This window comes from Hemibagrus wyckioides, linkage group LG01 (assembly GCF_019097595.1).
Source record: "Hemibagrus wyckioides isolate EC202008001 linkage group LG01, SWU_Hwy_1.0, whole genome shotgun sequence".
NCBI lineage: Eukaryota > Metazoa > Chordata > Actinopteri > Siluriformes > Bagridae > Hemibagrus > Hemibagrus wyckioides.
This window is the reverse complement of record NC_080710.1, coordinates 23994372-24013221: the sequence shown is the minus strand read 5'-3', so window position 1 is coordinate 24013221 and position 18850 is coordinate 23994372. Positions and strand designations below refer to the sequence as shown.

The following is an 18850-nucleotide window of genomic DNA, read 5'->3' as shown; positions in this document are numbered from 1 at the left end:
AGGTTGGCCAGCTAGCTAGCTACCTAGTAGGCCATCTTTACCAGCTGGCATGAATATCTATTAATGCTACATCATAGACAAGGTATATAACAACAGTAACACAGATACAACATTTCAAACATTTATTGATCAATTTAGTCAAGTAAGCATCTTAGAAGCTTATAAATATGGTCTACTGGTCTGACTAGCTTGGCCTATGACTTGGCAGCTGGTACGTCAATGTTCAGACACAGCTGGATTCAGCAGCAGGGTTGTGAGCAATGATGCTGCAGAGAATACCGGTGAGACACATTTAAAGAAATCTTTCATGCACAACTCCCTCTGATAATTTCTCTGGCTTTCTAACACAGTGATTGTAGCTGAAATCCCCGGCCAAATCCCACCCGAACAGCTCTGACTGAATTACTGGTTTTCCTTGAGTGACTCATAGCTGCTTAGGAATATCATGTTTTTGATTATTTTCTCTTCTCTCTGACTCAATTATGCCGCGACTTCGTTTTTGTTAATTTAATATAATATTTAAATTACTTTGAAATACCAAGCTGTACAAACATGTTAAGAGAAGGCTATAATGATGATGTGCTTATTGATTTTCAGAACATTTATCAGAACGTATATCGATTAGCTAACTCTACAAGCTACAAGCACACTAGCAGTCTCTAGCGTACTAGCGGTCTCTGCTACTTCCTTCCAAGCCTTATTTTATTTTGTAACGTATGCAAGGTTGTATATGACAGGTTACAACAAAGCCAGGGTTTTTCTTCTATTTTTTTTTACGAGTGAAACAGTAACTAGGAACTAATTGCTAGACGGAGGTGCAATAAAAAAAGTTGTGAGAGGTGCAATAAAAAAAAATGTCATGTTACACACAATATGATTTACTCAAGCTAAAGGAATTAATCAAGCTAATTCTCACGGTGCATTTTTGCTTGCCGTTTTCACTGAAATCACAGCTCTGTGTCACGCATACTTAGAGAAAGGATGCTCACTTTTTTCGCTCTCTAGTGTGAACACAGGGTTAAATTACTTGTAACACTACCTATTAACTGAAAAAAAGGTCGATCTGTCATGTGATCCCCACATATAATCACTTAGATATACTTACACAATTAATTAGTTATAAGTTTGGTTTGCATGGAAGGATCAGAGCATGCGTCAAATGACTAAATGTAATGTAAATGTAAGTGTAATTCTGTTTAATTGGAGAATAATGGGATCTATTGATAAAGAAAAAGATTTTTCATTATTCACCACCTTTTAGTGTAACTGAAGCAGCTCCTGAAAATCTTCTTCGTTTTTTTTGTAGGCTCATATCACCATATACATTTAGCATTGTCGGGTTATCAAGGCTTCGGGAAATAAAACACTTCTGTGCAGTTATTGGAAGATAATCAGCTCCAGGATGTTAACGCCATCATCACACTACTACTTCAATGATTACGTATAGCATTATAGCAATATTTGAGATTACCAGCATTATTATTATTAATAATAATAATAATTAGATGAGTAGATGGTTTTTGGTGTTGGGATTTACTAACCAAAAAAGCCCGTGCAGTTTAATGTGAGCTGGAAGAGATCAGCTGCTTTCCCTCACAGGATAAAAAAGTACAGCATCATTTATCTGTGAGTCACTAGGGAACATAAAGGTTAGGTACAGTGTAATGTATGAAGCTTCGAAGTTTCACTTCTTGTGTAGTTGCTCTGATTGTGCGGGTTTGACAGACCAGCTCTCAGGAGGATGAGCAGCGTGCCGGGGGCGTCTCCCACAGGTTAGTCACATGTAATTACACAGTTCTGCTCACCCAAGAGTAAGTCGTCCATGCAGCGGGGGTTTTTAGAGCTCTACCATATCATATAATGCAAAAAAATAAAAATAAAATAAAAAGCACGTGGACTATATTTACTGTGTAGTTGGTGTGTTAGTGAAAGTTTACTGCCCTGCTGATTTAAGAGTGATTTCCATCTTCATGGATGAACAGATCAAAAGTAGGCTTATACTCAGTGCTAATTACATCTACATGGCACATCTGGCCAGAAACACCTTACAATTTGAGGACATCATATGTGTCTGGTATTATTTACATGTATTTTACATATTTTACATGTATTTTTAACTTTTTTTATTGTTTCTGAGCCCAGATCCACAGCAATTCTAGGATAAAGCAGTTATTTATAGCAATGAATCAACTACATTTGATTCTGGTTCTGTTACCAAACTTAGTAAGGTATTAACCTGAAGAAATTTGGGGCAAAGTATATTTTTAGTATAGTTTGCCTGTTGATGAAATATTAATGAAATACAAATAAAAACTATATAGATCAACCTACAGTATATTACATAATAGTTAGGCAAAATAAACTATAGATAAAAAAAAATAATAAATAAATATAAATTGTATTATTTAAGAAAATACAGTGCAAAACCATTTACCTCGTAACTTGTTTCATTTAAGATCTTTTTAAAATAAAGCCATGATTTTTGTTGTGTGCCTTATGATCTTAGTGAATGTATCTTGGTCAAAATATTATTTCTGTCATGCTCAAAAAGGAGAAATATTTTCATTTTTTAATAAATTTACATTTAGGTCTTTATCCAGAGCGACGTACAAAAGTGCTCTATCAATAAAGTGTATCGTTGACATTCAGGGATAAAATCCACACCATAATAACTACATTTTACATGTAAGCAGAGTCAACGTATAAATTAAGAAGCAGGACAAGCTATTTGTGTGTTTCTAAAGTTCCTTAAATTCAGCCTACAGTGTTACGTATTGCAGTTGTGACGAGCCCCGTCTCCTCTCTCCACCTCTCCACGCCCCGCTCCTTCCCACTGCAGTCCCTGGAGCTAAAAATGGCAGATATTATTTGAATGTTGGTTCGCCACCAGTGGAATCATTTCCCCTGTGCTGGGACTTGGACCTGCAGCTCTTTGGATGCTAAATGCTTTTCTCACTAGACACTAACCCACATAATCCACATGGTGGAATACTGCCCTACTGAACATTAACTGTGGCTTGGTTTGTTTGTTTTCTCATCTGAATTAAAAATATGTCATATTATTGTATTGGATCTGATCTTGATTTTTTCATTCCGAATTTTTTGAGTAACAAGAGCAGTTAGTATTAGAAATTCTGACACTGAGAAACATTCTGAGCCTGGTTCCTCTCAAGGTTTCTTCCTCATATCATCCCAGGGAGTTTTTCCTTGCCACCGTCGCCTCAGGCTTGCTCATTAGGGATAAAATAAAATAGTTTAATTTAATAATTTATTCTTATTTCTAGTTATGTATTTATTTTATTTTTTTATTTTCATTTTTCCCCTCCCCTTTCTCCGTTTCTCTTCTTTTGTAAAGAGACAATGTTCATTGTAAAAGGCGCTATACAAAATAAATTGAATTGAATTGACGTTGCACTACAATTCATTGTCACTTTAATCAAAGAAATTAACTATTTGTAACATTAAAATGATGGTTAGAACGTACACCTTGCACTTTCAGTGTCGGGGGTTCGATTCGCACCTTCACCCTGTGTGTATGGAGTTTTCCTGTTCTCCCTGTGCTTCAGAGGGTTCCTACGGGTACTACAGTTTCCTCTCCCAGTCCAAAAACATCGGTTGACTGGCATCTCTAAATTGTCCAGTGTGTGTGTGTGTGTGTGTGTGTGTGTGTGTGAGTGATTGTGCCCTGTGCTGGGTTGCCACCCTTTCCCGTGTCCTTTGCCTTGTGCACTTGAGTCCCTTGAGATGCCTGGGAATCCGGGTTCTCTAGGACCCTGTGCAGGATAAGTGCTACACAAAATAGATGGATGGATGGATTTTTCTCACCAAAAAAAAACTTTTATGAAATTGGAATATGACAAAATTGTTTTAATTGTTAGTCTGGATAGTCACCATTGTCTTTTCATATTGTAAACCTGTCAGTGACACAGTTCATATGATCAATGAATAATGCTTTTGTGTTATAATTGTTACTGCTTTTAGTAAATAATAGAGTAGATAATAATAGAGTAGATAATAGAGTAGATAAAGTAAACCATTTGAAAGCCACAGTATGTGATTTTTGTTTAAAAAAAAACAACAAAAAAACATTACAACTAACAAAAACACATTAGGCAGGGAAGAAAATACTCTCTAAAATTGCTGAGTTTCTGTGAGTCTCCCTGGAAATCCTGTAATAGTACTTCACAGTCAGAGCTGTCGGGCTTGTATCGACTGGAAGTTTGGAGCTCACACTTTATACACCAGCATACTCCAAACTATCATGCCTAAAAGAACTAGAGCCAAAAACTTGCCCTGGTACACACAGAGCCGCAGGCATCCTAAGAGAGATCTCTTTTCCCTTCAACTGTTTTTGAGTAAGCCTGAACACAGTATGAACACAGCACAAAGCAAATAGATTGACGATTCAAACGCAACAAGGTGGATCGAAATGAAGCTCAAAACACCTGATATTAGCAAGTTAACCTGATATTTTCATCCTGGCAAAAAGACCGGCTTGTTGAAGAAGAAGAGTTTTGCTCTTCAGTCTAATAATTTGTGTGTGCCAGTGATACAGATGTGCCCAATAAAACTTAATCTTATAACACTTAAGAAGTATATTGGGACAGTAATAGTGTTTAGGTGTTCTAGCTAGTGTAGAGCTGATTGTGTATTTGCCTCTCACAGCCTTTAGATATGTGGAGGAGAGAAAAACGCAACACAACATACATTACAAATGTTCTTTCCCAAGTAGCTCATTCTTCTACCACAGAGGGCAAAATTCCAAAATATTATGTTGGAGCTTTAACAAGTGTTTGGTTTTCCTAAGCAAACAGAATGAACAATGATCTTTTTAAAAGACTCATGGCTATACGCATTCAGCCAACATTTCGAATCTGTCCAAACCTGTGTAAGTCTATTTGTTTTATAGAAGCTGAATCAGCTCAGGTGACAGAGGAGCGAATCTGGGAGAGAGAGAGAGAGAGAGAGAGAGAGAGAGAGAGATGAGAGAAATGAGATAACTGAGGAAATGACACTCTGGCTAAATAATGTCTTGGCCATTCAGCACGTCTCAGCTTCGTCACGCCCCTCTGGCGTCTTGAACATACCTAATTTGTGTGCTTTGCTGTCCATCCCCAGTTGACCTCCTCCATCTGGCCAGCCTCCTCCTCCACCTCCATGTGTCTCTCAAATCAGCCTGCACTCATTCCTCTCCTGTTTAATCTGTATACTGACAAAGAGGGCTATTATTCACATATAGACACTGTAATCAGAGGGGCTGTTCTTCTCAGACTGATTCAATGGATGCTGCCTTCGATTTCGAGCATGCTTTGGCTTTATTGGGCTACACTGTAATCCTGTAGAGCATGTGGATCTCCCCAGATCGTGCGTAACTCAAGAGTGAGAGCGGCATCAAATACAGCAACTAAATAGCCCAATTAGGTAAATTGGTTGGGATCAGGTGGAATTGCATCAGAGCGATTGATATTATTTTTTTTCCAGTTGAAATGGATGAAATAAATCACAGTCAAATGAAACAAAGGAGCAAAGGCAAGCCCTCATATGTCTAATATGGTGATGTTGTTGGGGGGGTCCAAGGCCGGCAGATGAAAAGAAGAGGAGGAGGGGAGCCATCTAACATATTGAAAGGCCACGCTGGTGGTCAGGCCATGATTTATTCCCTATAAGGGCCTTGGCTTTGCCGGAAAAAGGGCACTCCTGATTGTGGTGGGAGGAGGAGACAGAGTGGAATAGCAGTGACATGAATTCCTAGAGATTAAAACATCACTGTTATTTTGTAAATAGTGCCGTAGTGTAGTTTGTTGTGTTGTTATAGTTAGTATAGTAAAAGTTACAACTATAAAGTATAACGTCATTTTTATGGTTATCTGTGTTGAATAATCAACTATGCCACAGCTTAGGCAATAGGGTTGATTCCAAATAGGAAACCATATCTATCAAGCCTTCATAAAATAAACACATTAATTTTACAGACTCTTCAGCCATCACAAAGCCAATGAGCTGCATCAGACCAAGCCTACTGGTTTTCGATTCTATTAAATAAACGTGACCTCCATGACACCATATTTTATACCCTGAAATACAGAAAGCATATACAGTTGGGTGACAAATTGAGTACAAAGATTAATGATTAAGGAACTGGATAAACCAATGATTCAATGAAAAGACAAAAAAGTGCATGAATTTATTTATTCACTTTACATTTTGTATCTAGATTTATTCAGTGATCTACTTTGATATTTCTTACCATTTTTATTAATAGTTTGATTTACATACTGAATGCTTTGGGTCCATTTGTTCTTGGCTCTCCCAGGATGAACCTGTACCAATCTACAGGGCATGATGGTTCACTGAATAGTTTGATGAGGATAAAAATAAAATAAATCAAATACTGTGGTCTTCGTAGTCATCAGATACCACTGAATATCTATGGGGGATTTCAGAGTGACGAGTGTTAAACAGAGCTCTTCACCACCATCATCAACTCCAACTGAGGAAATATCTTTTAGTGTTCGTAAATGGTGTTAGATTTTTTCACACCACAATATGAGATTTACTTTATTACTTGCTCAGTAGTACATTTAAGCCATTTACTCAGCTATATAATGTGATAATGCTGTTTGTTGGTCAGTGTCCTGAGAAGCAAATTAAATGAACTTTCAGTATGTGGGTTTATTAAGCATCCCTGTATTAGGGCCTGGGTTTGTGACTCAGGATTTAATGCATTCAGCATGATGCCATCTTTGGAAAGGTCCACATTTATTGCATTAGTGAGGAACAATACATGCTGCCCCAGGAGGTTCTCAGTGAGCATTCAGGACCCTCTCAGTTACCATTGTTAGATGTAAAGAGCCCATTATAGGCACTAGCCAATGTCTGTATTTATTGCGGAATTCATGTACATTTTTCACGTATTTATTCCAGTGCTTTTAATTCAGTCTGATTTTATTTGTGCAACACTTTTTACAATAGACAGAGTCACACGGCAGCTTTACTGCAATCCAGATGTAGATTTAGTTTCCTACTGAGCAAGACAGGGTAAATTCTGGAGGCCATACTATAAAACTCTCTGTTTAGAACATAGGAAGAAAACTCGAGAGGAACAAGGCTTAAAATTCCATCCTCTTCTGGATGACACCAGAAAGTGGGATTAGAAATGATTTTATTCTACATTTACTTGTAGTCATTACATTTACCTTGCCATCTGGTAAAAACGAGATATCTTCCCTAAATGCTGGCCATGCAGCTGTACTTATACTGAGTACCACTACACTCTCAGAGGAGAAGACTATACTCATTCCGGTAACACGGATGGTTAACCTCACTTAGTGCAGTAGAGGGACTCTGTTCCTCCCATTGAGATTAGGGCTTGTCACAAGTCCTGGGACGTGCAGCTATGAGCATAAAATAGTGCAGCTATAGTATTAAAAAATGCTTTACAAATAGCTAGCGGGAATGAATATTCTAGAATGTCCCGACAATGGCAGGGAAATAAAGAAGAGATCTGAGAAGTAATCAAAGCCACCCACAATAGAGGTACTCTATATCTTTCTGTAAGTAAAATGAGCTTGTCAGTCACGTGCATAGGAAACTTTGATCCAGTGTCATATCTCAAGATGATTATCTGACCAAGACCAAAATGATTTACCTACAGATCACTGCTGAGTTTAATTAAGTGCACTTAATTAAACTAACCGAGGCACCAGTTTACCTAAATGGAGGCTGTGTAAATGTATATATGACATTATTCTAGCAACTAAAATGCTAAAACAATGCTATATCAGATATTTGTCTGGATAAGGTGATTATGATGGCATTCTACAGGCCATAATGGTTTCAACAATTGCATTTACAGCTGTAAAAGGATCCATGCAATTTTAAAATAAAGCCCCAACTTCACTGCGCAAATAATCCTCCGTGATATTTTGGTCTAAACGTTTAATGAGTCATCGCTGCTAATGTAGCATTGCAGAAACTAAGCACACCAAATGAAATTTTACTGAGGTTTAAAATAAATGAAAAGCGCTATGGTAAAGTAAGCAGGTGTCTCTGTGAGTAAGTTGTCACCAGGTAGACTCACTCTGAGCAGCCTGGAGTCCGGAGCATCTGTGTTCTGGTCAGTGGGGCAGAAAATAGGGGACTCGGGCTTCTAATTCCCTCTGTCAGCACCAGTGAGAAATTCACACTGAGAGACTCGCACTGAGTCCAGCATGGTGGGGGGGTTTGCCCTCTCTGTACAGCCCACCGTGACGGAGAGGAATTGGCAGCCCTACACTCCATGTAACATCCTTTCGTTTTCTTTCTGTAGTTGTTCAAAAGTTGCAGTATTAGTGGAGAGCTCAGGAGCATTGGTTAAGTCTTAATAACCAGCAAAGATCTTATTTAACAATCTCACCACTACAGCTCTGGGTATCATTAAGTTGTGAATTCCCTCTGCTGTTATTCTCTCTTCTGAAGATACTACTAATATCCTTGTCACTCTAAATGTCTAGGTGTCTCGTTAAAAATTTATTTGTTCTTCCTTGGAAATAGAAAAGGTGTTAACTCTGCATTTTTGTCATACCGTGCTTCTCTATCTATATAACAGGAAGTACTATTTTTAAGAGAAGCCTGTTACTCTGGTTTGAAGGCCTTTGTCTAATATGCCATCATTTTTAAATGGATGCTGTTCTTCCTTCCAGTGACACATTCCCCTGGCTGTAGCGATAACCTGCAACTAAAGCAGCCACACAATAAGAGCATTGCATAAGACCACACAAGTGCAGATCTACTTTTGTGGAGGTGACCAAAGCAACACGGTGCCATGGCAACGGCCGCAGCCCCCCGGGCAGCCAGTAGGGCACCTGAGCCCTCTTTCACAGACAGGAGAACTTTAATTAAGCCTGTTTGGCCACATGGTGTGTTACACAGCGTTTTACTCTGTGTCTGGCTTAGGAAATTTAGCGTAGCTTATGGAAGTGTGGACTGGTCCAAACGAAGACTGCATGGCGGTGAGAATGTAGAACTCATCTTCCTTTTGCTCTTGAATGAAAAAAACAAAAAAAATGAAGGTTACTATTTCAGATTTTTCCCCCATTCAAAGATGGGTTCATAGATGGTATAAACATCAGAGAAGTCACAGCTCCAAAGTGAGTTTCTTTGTTTCTTACAATCTTGAAACCATAAAACAAATGAACCCATATTTCGTGTTGCAAAATTATTAGTCAAACATCAGTTACTTCTACATTTGATTGCTTTGTGAAATTGTAAAACTGTTAACCTCTTACAATAGCAATTGGACTATCAGGCAATCCCCAGCTTCATATTGTTTAATTTAATGGTTCTCGTAGGTAGCTTTCATTCATAACTGTGCATAATTACTGAGAGGAAATTGGAACAGCATGCATAGTTATCGTTTGATTACCAAAGCAACGCCATAGAGGATGTGGTTGCTGTGTCTGCCTAATCAAAGTCTGCCCCCTCCATAGAGACAGTCATACACACACACACACCTACCCACACATCTACCCACACACATCCATACACCTATGTACACATGGTTCACTATTGAACATGGCTCCCTGTGTGAGTGTCAAAGTTGGACATGACATTTACAACAGCTCCCCCTTTTCCCACCTGCTGTTTAACAATGCTATCACTGCTGCTAGCACTTAGAGGCCTGTCTGAAATGCCTATGGTCAGAGTAAAGCCAGGCTCCTTATCATGTACTTTAGCTTAGGTCCATTTTTGGTACACCTTGTGTTTTGTACTGGTCAAGTTTGAAAAAAAAGTCAAATGAATTAAGACTGCATTATTATACTGTTGCAGTGGTAATGTTTTATGGTGTGTAATATGCCTGGATCTGTTCTCTCATCAGGTTCTGAATCTCTTCCTGGCTCTGCTACTCAGCTCGTTCAGTGCGGACAACCTGTCAGCGCCGGACGATGACGGTGAGCTGAACAACCTGCAAATTGCCATAGGTCGCATCCAAAGAGGAATCCTGTGGCTGCGCCGGGCCCTGTGTGATTTCTTCAATGGCAACTTCAAGCGAAGACGGCAGAAGGCCAAAGAGGCAAAGGCCATGCTGAAGCTGAAGAGGCTCAGCCAGCAGGCCCAGAGGGCCGAGGGCAACGGCACAGCAGGGGTCATTGGCCGCACTGGAGATAAGTGCGCCTCTCCGGATGACAGCTACATGACCAACCCCAACCTGACCATCAGTGTGCCTATTGCACCTGGAGAGTCAGACGTAGAGTTTCCGGATGAAGAGGATGATGACGATGAAGCTAGTGACAGCTCTGATGAAGAGAAGGAAGCAGAAACCAAACCGGTGAGTACGATGTATAACCCTCATACACTCTTCATACCCAATTGTACTGGTGGTCCACTGAGCATATTACATAGGCAGGCCAGTTTGTTAAGGAATGACTAAAATACTTTAGGGTGTTGGGTGACGTTGTATTCTTGTTATACCACAACAATTTGCAAATGATTGATTTCTATTATTTAATGAATTAACTTCACTTTTCATCAGTTTATACCAGCCTCTGTTTTACTCTGTCATAAAATTCCAAGACAAAATGCCAAGAGTGGCGACTCCTAATATATCTTTAAACTAATAATAAAAAGAAACATAAAAATCTCCTTAGAGAATGCTTTATCATATGAACAATTTTTTCATTTTTCTTTGTTGAAGAACACCTACATTTGTTAAACCATTAATTATCAGCATCATATCATCTGCCATACATGTCTCTATGAACTAGCTGTTACTAAGAAGCCATAACGTTAAAAGGAGTGAATGAATATACTGTATAAATCTGTGAGTGTGGTGGTATAATGGGAATAATTTTTTTATTGGTCTTAACCTAAGCACTCAGGCCATTCATATATCAGTGGCTACACTGTACACTGAAAGTCCTTAGTGAATGATGTAGGTGCATAAGCATTCTGTCGAACATCCCATGTCTGTGCTTTATACACTGGACTATTTCCAGACTTCAAACTGGCTAATTCATTAGTCGCCTCTTCAGCACGTGGCTGGTGGATACTGAGTGCACTTGACACACTGAAATCCACCCCAGCGCACAGGTGAGAGCCACTCCACATTATACCTGCAAAGCACTAGGAAGTCTGATGCCCACGTTAGTTAATGGCTTTTAATTTATTACAAGTGCTCTAAGTATGATTGCTGTTATGAAGTTTGCTGTTTCATTTTAATGACAATTCCACACAAATGTGCTCAGCAGAATAAAATCATTTGTGTGGTAACTCCCAGACTGCCCATACTGGCTGAACAGTACCACCAGTCTAGTAGGCACTACACACAATGCTCTTTTATCCACGCTCATATGAATCCCATTCAAGTCAAATCATTAGGTGCTCTTGAAATGACTTTAATATTACTCAGCCATGAGCATTCTGTATTCAAACACCACATCACAACTTTTCTTCCAGTCGTAGGGTCATTTTCAGGCTGGCTGGAAACAAATAAACCATGCATCCTCGTCTGATATCTGTTTGCCTAACATGCTATTGACTGATGCTTATCAACAGGTCAGGTTTCCCTGATTTGACTATATTGCTTTTTGGCCACCTGCTCCATGGACAATAAGTGGCTCAGGAAACAGGATAGTGGTGTATTGTGGTTTGTTAGTTCTCTAGATCTTTCAGTGACAAAAGACAGGTACATATTGAATCTCAATCGAATCTATCTGTACATATGCAAAAAAAAAAGAAGGTGATTAAATTATTATAATATAGAGTCTGCATTTCCAATGTTCTAATCACAGGATTCTCAAAGTGGGGTACAGGAACCCCTAGCAGGAACAGAAACAGGGACTCCTAACAGGAACAGTTGTTGTTGTTATATTAATCACAACCAACTATTATCATTATGCTCATAAAATAATAATATTACATTGATAAATATAATATTTCAATAACTTTAATGAAAATATCATCATTAACTGCACTGATCTACAACAGATCCAAGCATACTGAGACACTCAGTGAAAGTAACCACACCACTTTATGTCTAATTCCAAACCGGCTAATTCATTTGTTGCATTTTCACTATGTGGCTTGTGCACAATAGCAGCAAATAGCATCAACATGACCACAAACCTCAACGATGTGGAACAAATTGTGTATTTAAACTCGACCCATAATCACCCTCTGCTACAATACAGCCTCACTACAGCCTAGCCGACTTAGATTAGGCTTCTTCTCCGTTTTCCTTCTTCCTCCCTATCTTGCCCACTCTGTACCTCCAGGGCAGTGGACGGCTTTCTCCTTTCCTGGCGAAAGAGAGCCACGCATAGGGAGCCTAATAAGTGGCTATCAGGCAGACAAGAGCTTTCACTCCACATGAACTGCAATTCTGAACACCCACGCAGAAAGGCTTTTTTTTTTTCTCCTGTTTTTGCCTTCTCCCGAGTCATTTTACTTTGAGTAGACACTGCTCCTGACCCCCAAATAAATAAATAAATACATAAATAAATAAACAAACAAACAAATTAATTAAAAAAGAAAGAAAGAAAAAATATCTGTCACAATTCAGTGTACCTTGTACCTTGAAAAGAATTATTTGTCCATTCATTTGTCCAGAGCTTCTCCCTCACTCACCCTCACCCCTACCTGGAATGGACTATGAAATGATTGAGGTGGATTTATCTCATGAAACACACATTCTGCAGTGCCATTAAAGTTGTTTTCATGTTGCAAATCTAAATTAACATCAGACTCTATTTAAATCCACATTGTTATGCTGGTAGATGGTAACGTATCAAATGCTAATTGATGCAATTGATACACCTTGCCACACACACAGTTCATTGGGTCTGTAAATTGCAAACCCATTGAACTTGAGAGGTATAGAGCAGCTCTCCAGGGGTCAGATAACAAACCCACTCTCTTTTTATATAGTTATCAGCAGATCAGCGGCACATTGGCCCCTGGTTGCCCCTGGCTCATGGTTGAGCTTGTGCGTCTTGGCATGTGTGTGATGTGAGAGCGTTGCTGCCGGTGTGCTTAAAGCCTTCCTTCTTGCACACCCCCCATGCATCTGGTTGCATAAGCAGATGCCCTTGCAGGGCTGCTCTCTTTCATAAGGGTCATATTGCTTGACGAAGCAGGGAGTCTAAAAAGAAAACCACTGATCTACCCACACCTCCTTGGCACACAGTGGCACTCAGATTTACATGACTGTACACTAACAGAGCTGAGTTCAGTCACACACACATTCAATGTAAGATCTCATGCAAATATGCAAATAAGTAAACTGACATTTTATATATTAGCAAGCTACAGTACCCTGCAGTAAAAGCAGGGAAAAATTCTTTTAAAAAGACACCAAATGTACTTGGAAATAATGTAGGTCTCCATCGTGCCGGTACAACTACTCTGACCCACTGATCACACTTGTCATCCCATTCTGATGGCTGTTTTGAATATTACATGAAGCTCTTGACAGAGTATCTGTATGATTGGATGAGGTTCCCTTCTGAGCCTGGTTCCTCTCAAGGTTTCTTCCTCATATCATCTAAGGGAGTTTTTCCTCACCACTGTCGCCTCAGGCTTGCTCATTAGGGAAAAATGTTAAGGGATAAATAGTAACTTAACTTCAAACTTTATAATTTTTTCTATGTTTCTATACTGCTGTAAAGCTGAGCGTCCATTGCTAAAAGCACTCTACAAATAAACTGAATTGATTATTTTACATTGTGCATGACTGGCCATATGAATGGCTGATGGGATAACTGCATAAATAAATAAGCAGGTGTTTAGATGTTCCTATTAAATTGGACATTAAGTACATGAACTGTTATGATGTCGTTTTTTAATTGAATAAAACACTTATCATTCCAAAACTCACACCATCATTGAGTAGTTTCCTATAACATCACTTCCTGTGATATTTTATTCCTTAAGAATTATAACTAACTGACTGGTAGAAAAATCTGGATTGGGGAGTTTGAACTCTATAATAAATATACTGATTATAGGATGAAGAGAGTTTTATTAAAAGAAACGTGTTGTTCTATAAGTGAAGTTCAAAAATAACTCTTCAGTATAGTTTTATTGTATGCACAGCCTGCTCAGACAGTTGCTGTAATGACACTCTATTCAGCAGACACATTTCCACATGGCAAATGCAATTTAAGCCTCCCTTTGGTGCATAAAAGACAGCGTTGTGACATTTTCTGTAAAGACAGGGTAAAAGCTACTCTTTTCTAAACCTAATCCGCCAGCCCATAAACCGCAAACATAAGTTTGGCCTGGTTTTTGAAAGAGAATAAACAGCACCATTTTACCCTGAGGCAGTTTCAAGTGGTCATCTTAGAGCAACTGTAAGCAAATGAAGGGGAACGTATCGACATAGATTTGACCTACATGCATATGTACAGGTGTTTTAATCGATTTTTATCTGTATTTTTGTCAGCTCAAATAGCTTACTTGCCCATTCCTCTGCACAAATTTACAAAGCCACAAGAGTCACATAAGTTAATGATCGCTTATTGTGATTATACCACAATGAGAACAAAAGCCATATTTAAATCTAGGAAACCAAAACTTCTGGATGTTCATTTGGCTTTCGGATATTCTTTACCAAAACAACTGTAAATTTATCATGTATATGTGACTACACATACATAACACATAAAGATCGGGGGTTCAAGCCCCAGCACTGCCATTAACCATCTCTGCTCCAGGGGGGCTGTATCATGGCTGACCCTGCGCTCTGACCCCAACCTCCAAAGATGGGATATGCGAAGAAAAGAATTTCACTGTGCTGTAATGTATATGTGACAAATAAAGGCAACTTATAATGAAAAAAGTGTACGAAATCTATAGAAGTGTGTGAGTCAAAGTTTTCCTGACACTCCACTTTTGTGAAATCGCACTAAAATGGAGGAACAACATATCCCACAATAGAGGCTCTAAATATGTATGTATGAGAGACATTACCAAGAACAGCCAGTAACAGCGCTGCATTTTGCTGATCATACAGAAACCATTCTTGATCAGAGAGGCAGTGTAATCTAGGCCACCCTCCCCGGCTCCAGCACGTGACCGCGCTCCTCCTGCACACCTGACTAGACATGTTTCTGAGCCAGCTGATGTTTGTTCTCTCACTTTAATCTTTCTGTACACCTGTTCTGCCTCATTCTGTCTCCCTCTACATCTTTTATCTTTTCATTTACCTGTTCTCCACACCCTTCCTCTCTTTTATCTTTTAGTGCACCTGCACCCCCCAATCTCTTCCACTGCTTTGTCCTCTCAATGGCTGTGGTCTGCTGGTCCTATCTTCACTGTTTTCTCTCTTCGCTGTACACTAAACTAATGTGCCTTTTGGCTTCTTGGTATCCACAAACTAAACACACCAGAATAGGCTTGGGAATAAGGGTACAAAACATTCCATCTTGCAATAGTCTCTCTCTCTCTCTCTCTCTCTCTCATTAGAACCTCCAGGGACATGCATGACTAAATGGAAAGTTCTACCAACTTCAATCTCACGCATTAGCACATATATATATATTTCCTGGCAGCTGATATGTTAAAGAAAAACCCAACATAAAGTCCCTTAGTAAGGTGTTTGGTCACCACAAGAAGCCACCAGAACAGCTTTAATGTGCCTGAGCATAGATACTACAAGCCTCTAGAACTGGAGGATATTCTCTCTGTTTTGATGATGATGTTAGAGAGCGCTGTCTAAAGTCTCTCATAGCTGGGTTGAGATCTGGTGACTGCGAAGGCCAAAGCACATGATTTATAGCCTTTTCATTCTCACAGAACCATTCAGTGAGCCCTCCTGTTCTGTGGATGGGGGCAGAAGAGGAGCAGTCATGCTGGAAGAGACCAATTGATTCAATTTTATTTATATAGCGCATTGAACAGTGGATATTGTCACAATGCAGCTTTACGGAAATCCAGATATAGATTTAAATGTATCCCTAATGAGCAAGCCAGAGGCGACAGGGGAGACAACATGAGGATAAACCAGACTCAAAAGGGAACCCATCCTCCTCCGAGTGACACCAGATAGAGCGATTATAAATCATTTCTCTTCTATAACTGTATACTGTAAAGTCAAGTAGTGCTAACTATTTTGAAAGAAACCTGAATAAGCGCATTAGAGGCGTTTCTTATTTGGGTTAGCTGTTGGGTTAACTTTATGTCTATAGTATCAAAATGACATAATTAACTGATAATTGAATGATTGAAACTGTTTTAGCAAGTGCAGTCTTTAAATGATCCAAAATCCTAAAACATCCACAGGCATATTTAGGATGCCCATATGGTACCATTCAGAGCCACCTCTTGGTAACACTTAGGCTAGCCATGCTGTGCCATCAGAAATCAGAAGAACTTTGTCTGAATGGGTGTTTGATTATTGATGTTGATTTGTAGTGATGCTTTGTTTTTAGGGGGCAAGTGAGCCATAACTGAGCCAGAAAATTGCCCCTACAGCATAATAGAGCCATTAGTTTTTCCTTGAATTTGTTACTAATAGAAATAAGTAGCAAAATCTGATATGAGAATTAAACAATGGATTATGTTTAAATATATACGTGTGTGTGTGTGAATAAAAAAAACAAGGATACTATTATTACCCTAACAAATGAGGAGTTTTTTATACCCTAATATGTGCTTTCACTACCTTTTCTACTGTTAAAGGTATAGAATATTAATCCACTTTTGCCTGCCTGTATGAAACAATTATGCTGTCCCTTGTGTGTGTCCCTTCTTATAAAGACTCGTAAAATAACTGATTATTAAAAAATAATGTATACATAAAGTATGTACCTAACAAATTGTCCAAGCTGATTTCTCCTAAGCTCTTAAGATGCTGAATTGCATAACAATGCAACACACTCATTTAGGCATCCTAATGAGTACACTGATTAGATAGAGTATGATCATTGATATTTTAATTCCTATTTACCCGACAGTTTGAGTTGAATAATTGTGGGGGGAAAATAATACTGTCTGGTCATAATATCAGAGCATGACAGAGAGGCAGAGCTCACAAGTCTCTAACCCTAGACTGAAATTATTACAATCAGAATTGAATGTCTCATATATCATACAAACAAGGCAAGGCAAGACAAGCTGCCTGCCTATAACCCTATGATATATTAAAGCGTTTTCAGTTTTCCCTTAATGAGTAAGATATATGGTGATTCAGTATGATACAGATGAAGCCATTTTACTCCCTGTTTTGACCCAATGACCTTTAAGCCTGAATTAAACGATGTGGTTCTTAGGCAAAAAGTCTAACTGGAGCTTGCATTATCTAAAAGGTGAAGCGAAAGGCTAAAAAAAAAAATCATATGGCAATGTGTTTGAATCTGTCCCTGGGGGTGCGTGTTTGTCTGCATGGTCATAAAAAGCAGCTGAGTCATGAGGCATCAGTATTTCTTCTTTAGTCTGTGTAGATTTTGTCTACTTGGTTTGGCATCACTCCTTCTCAAATATAACGAGGAACATTCCAAGAATCGTCCTTGCCATTTAAAGCCCTGATTTAGAAATTCGTTTTTGTTGTGCGGGTTTAGATAAATATGATGTGACCTGGATCAGGTGTGATTGTCTGTGCGTGTCTGATTATTAAGTTATTCTGATAATACATGAGAGTTGTCCTCAACTGCACATCGCATGTTAGTAACGTCTATAGTGATAACATTAGCCGTGCACTTAAGGCTTGATTTGAAGTGGGGGATTATTCTCCTTGTAAATCCGCCATCCTTTTTTCCCATGTACTTTGAATTTGAGTTCTTACATCAATGAACGTTATTGATATTTTAATTCCATTTGCAAGATGCACAATTTACCTATATGGATTTTTCCATGTGAAATCAGCAAGTTACCATCAGATTGCACGTGCACATAGTGTTTAATGGTGCAGCGTGTCAACTTTAGCAGCGGCAAAATGAGCAAACATTTATAACTGACTATACACTGATCAGCCATAACATTAAACCACTGACAGGTGAATTGAATAACATTGATTATCTTGTTACAACAGCACTTGTCAAGGGGTGGAATATATTAGGCAGCAAGTGAACAGTGAGCTCTTGAAGGACAAATGGTGAACCAGCGACAGGGTCATGGGTGCCCAAGGCTCATTGATGAGTGTGGGGAGCGAAGGCTAGCCTGTCTGATCCAATCCCACAGAAGAGTTACTGTAGCACAAATTGCTGAAAAAGTTAATGCTGGCTATGACAGAAAGGTGTCAGAACACACAGTGCATCACAGGTTGCTGTATATGGGGCTGTGTAGCCACAGATCGGTCACAGTGCCGGTGGTGACCCTGTCCACCACCGAAAGCATCTACAAAAGGACCATGAGTAACAGAACAGTAGCTCAAATGAGATAAAATATAAGTTGCTCATAAATGTAATGTAATGTAATGAAGCAATGGAAGAAAGTGGTCTGGTATTATGAATCATGATTACTTTTATATCATGTGGACAGCCAGGTGTTCTCACCTGGGGAAGAGGGTGCACCAGGATGGGCATGGGGCAGTGTGATGCTCTGGACAGTGTGCTTCTGGAAACCCTTGGATACTGGCATTCATGTGGTTACTATGACACGGTCCGCCTATTTAAACATTGCTGCAAATCAAATACACCCCTTCATGGTACTTCCTTCATGATCAGTGGCCTGCAAAAATATGTTCACTGAAAGGATTGAGGAATATGACAAAGAGTGTGAAGTGTTGAACTGGACTCTAAATTCCAGTTGGATTGAAGATCTGTAGGATGGACAAACAAGACCGATCCATGGAGCTGAAACCTCGCAGCTAACAGGACTTAAAGAACCTGCTGCTAACATCTTGGTGGCAGATACCACTGCCTCGAAAGGTTAGAGC

At 39.2% G+C, this 18850-nt stretch overlaps 1 protein-coding gene across 4 annotated transcripts in view; it reads left to right on the top strand.

Moving 5' to 3' along the window:
* Window positions 1–18850, top strand: part of scn5lab (sodium channel, voltage gated, type V-like, alpha b) — a 112980-nt gene that overhangs the window by 74477 nt on the left and 19653 nt on the right. For all 4 annotated transcript variants that reach the window (XM_058392509.1, XM_058392492.1, XM_058392502.1 and 1 more), the window contains one exon: window positions 9857–10306. In XM_058392509.1, the coding sequence (XP_058248492.1) occupies window positions 9857–10306 (450 nt within the window). The remainder of the gene's footprint in view (window positions 1–9856; window positions 10307–18850) is intronic.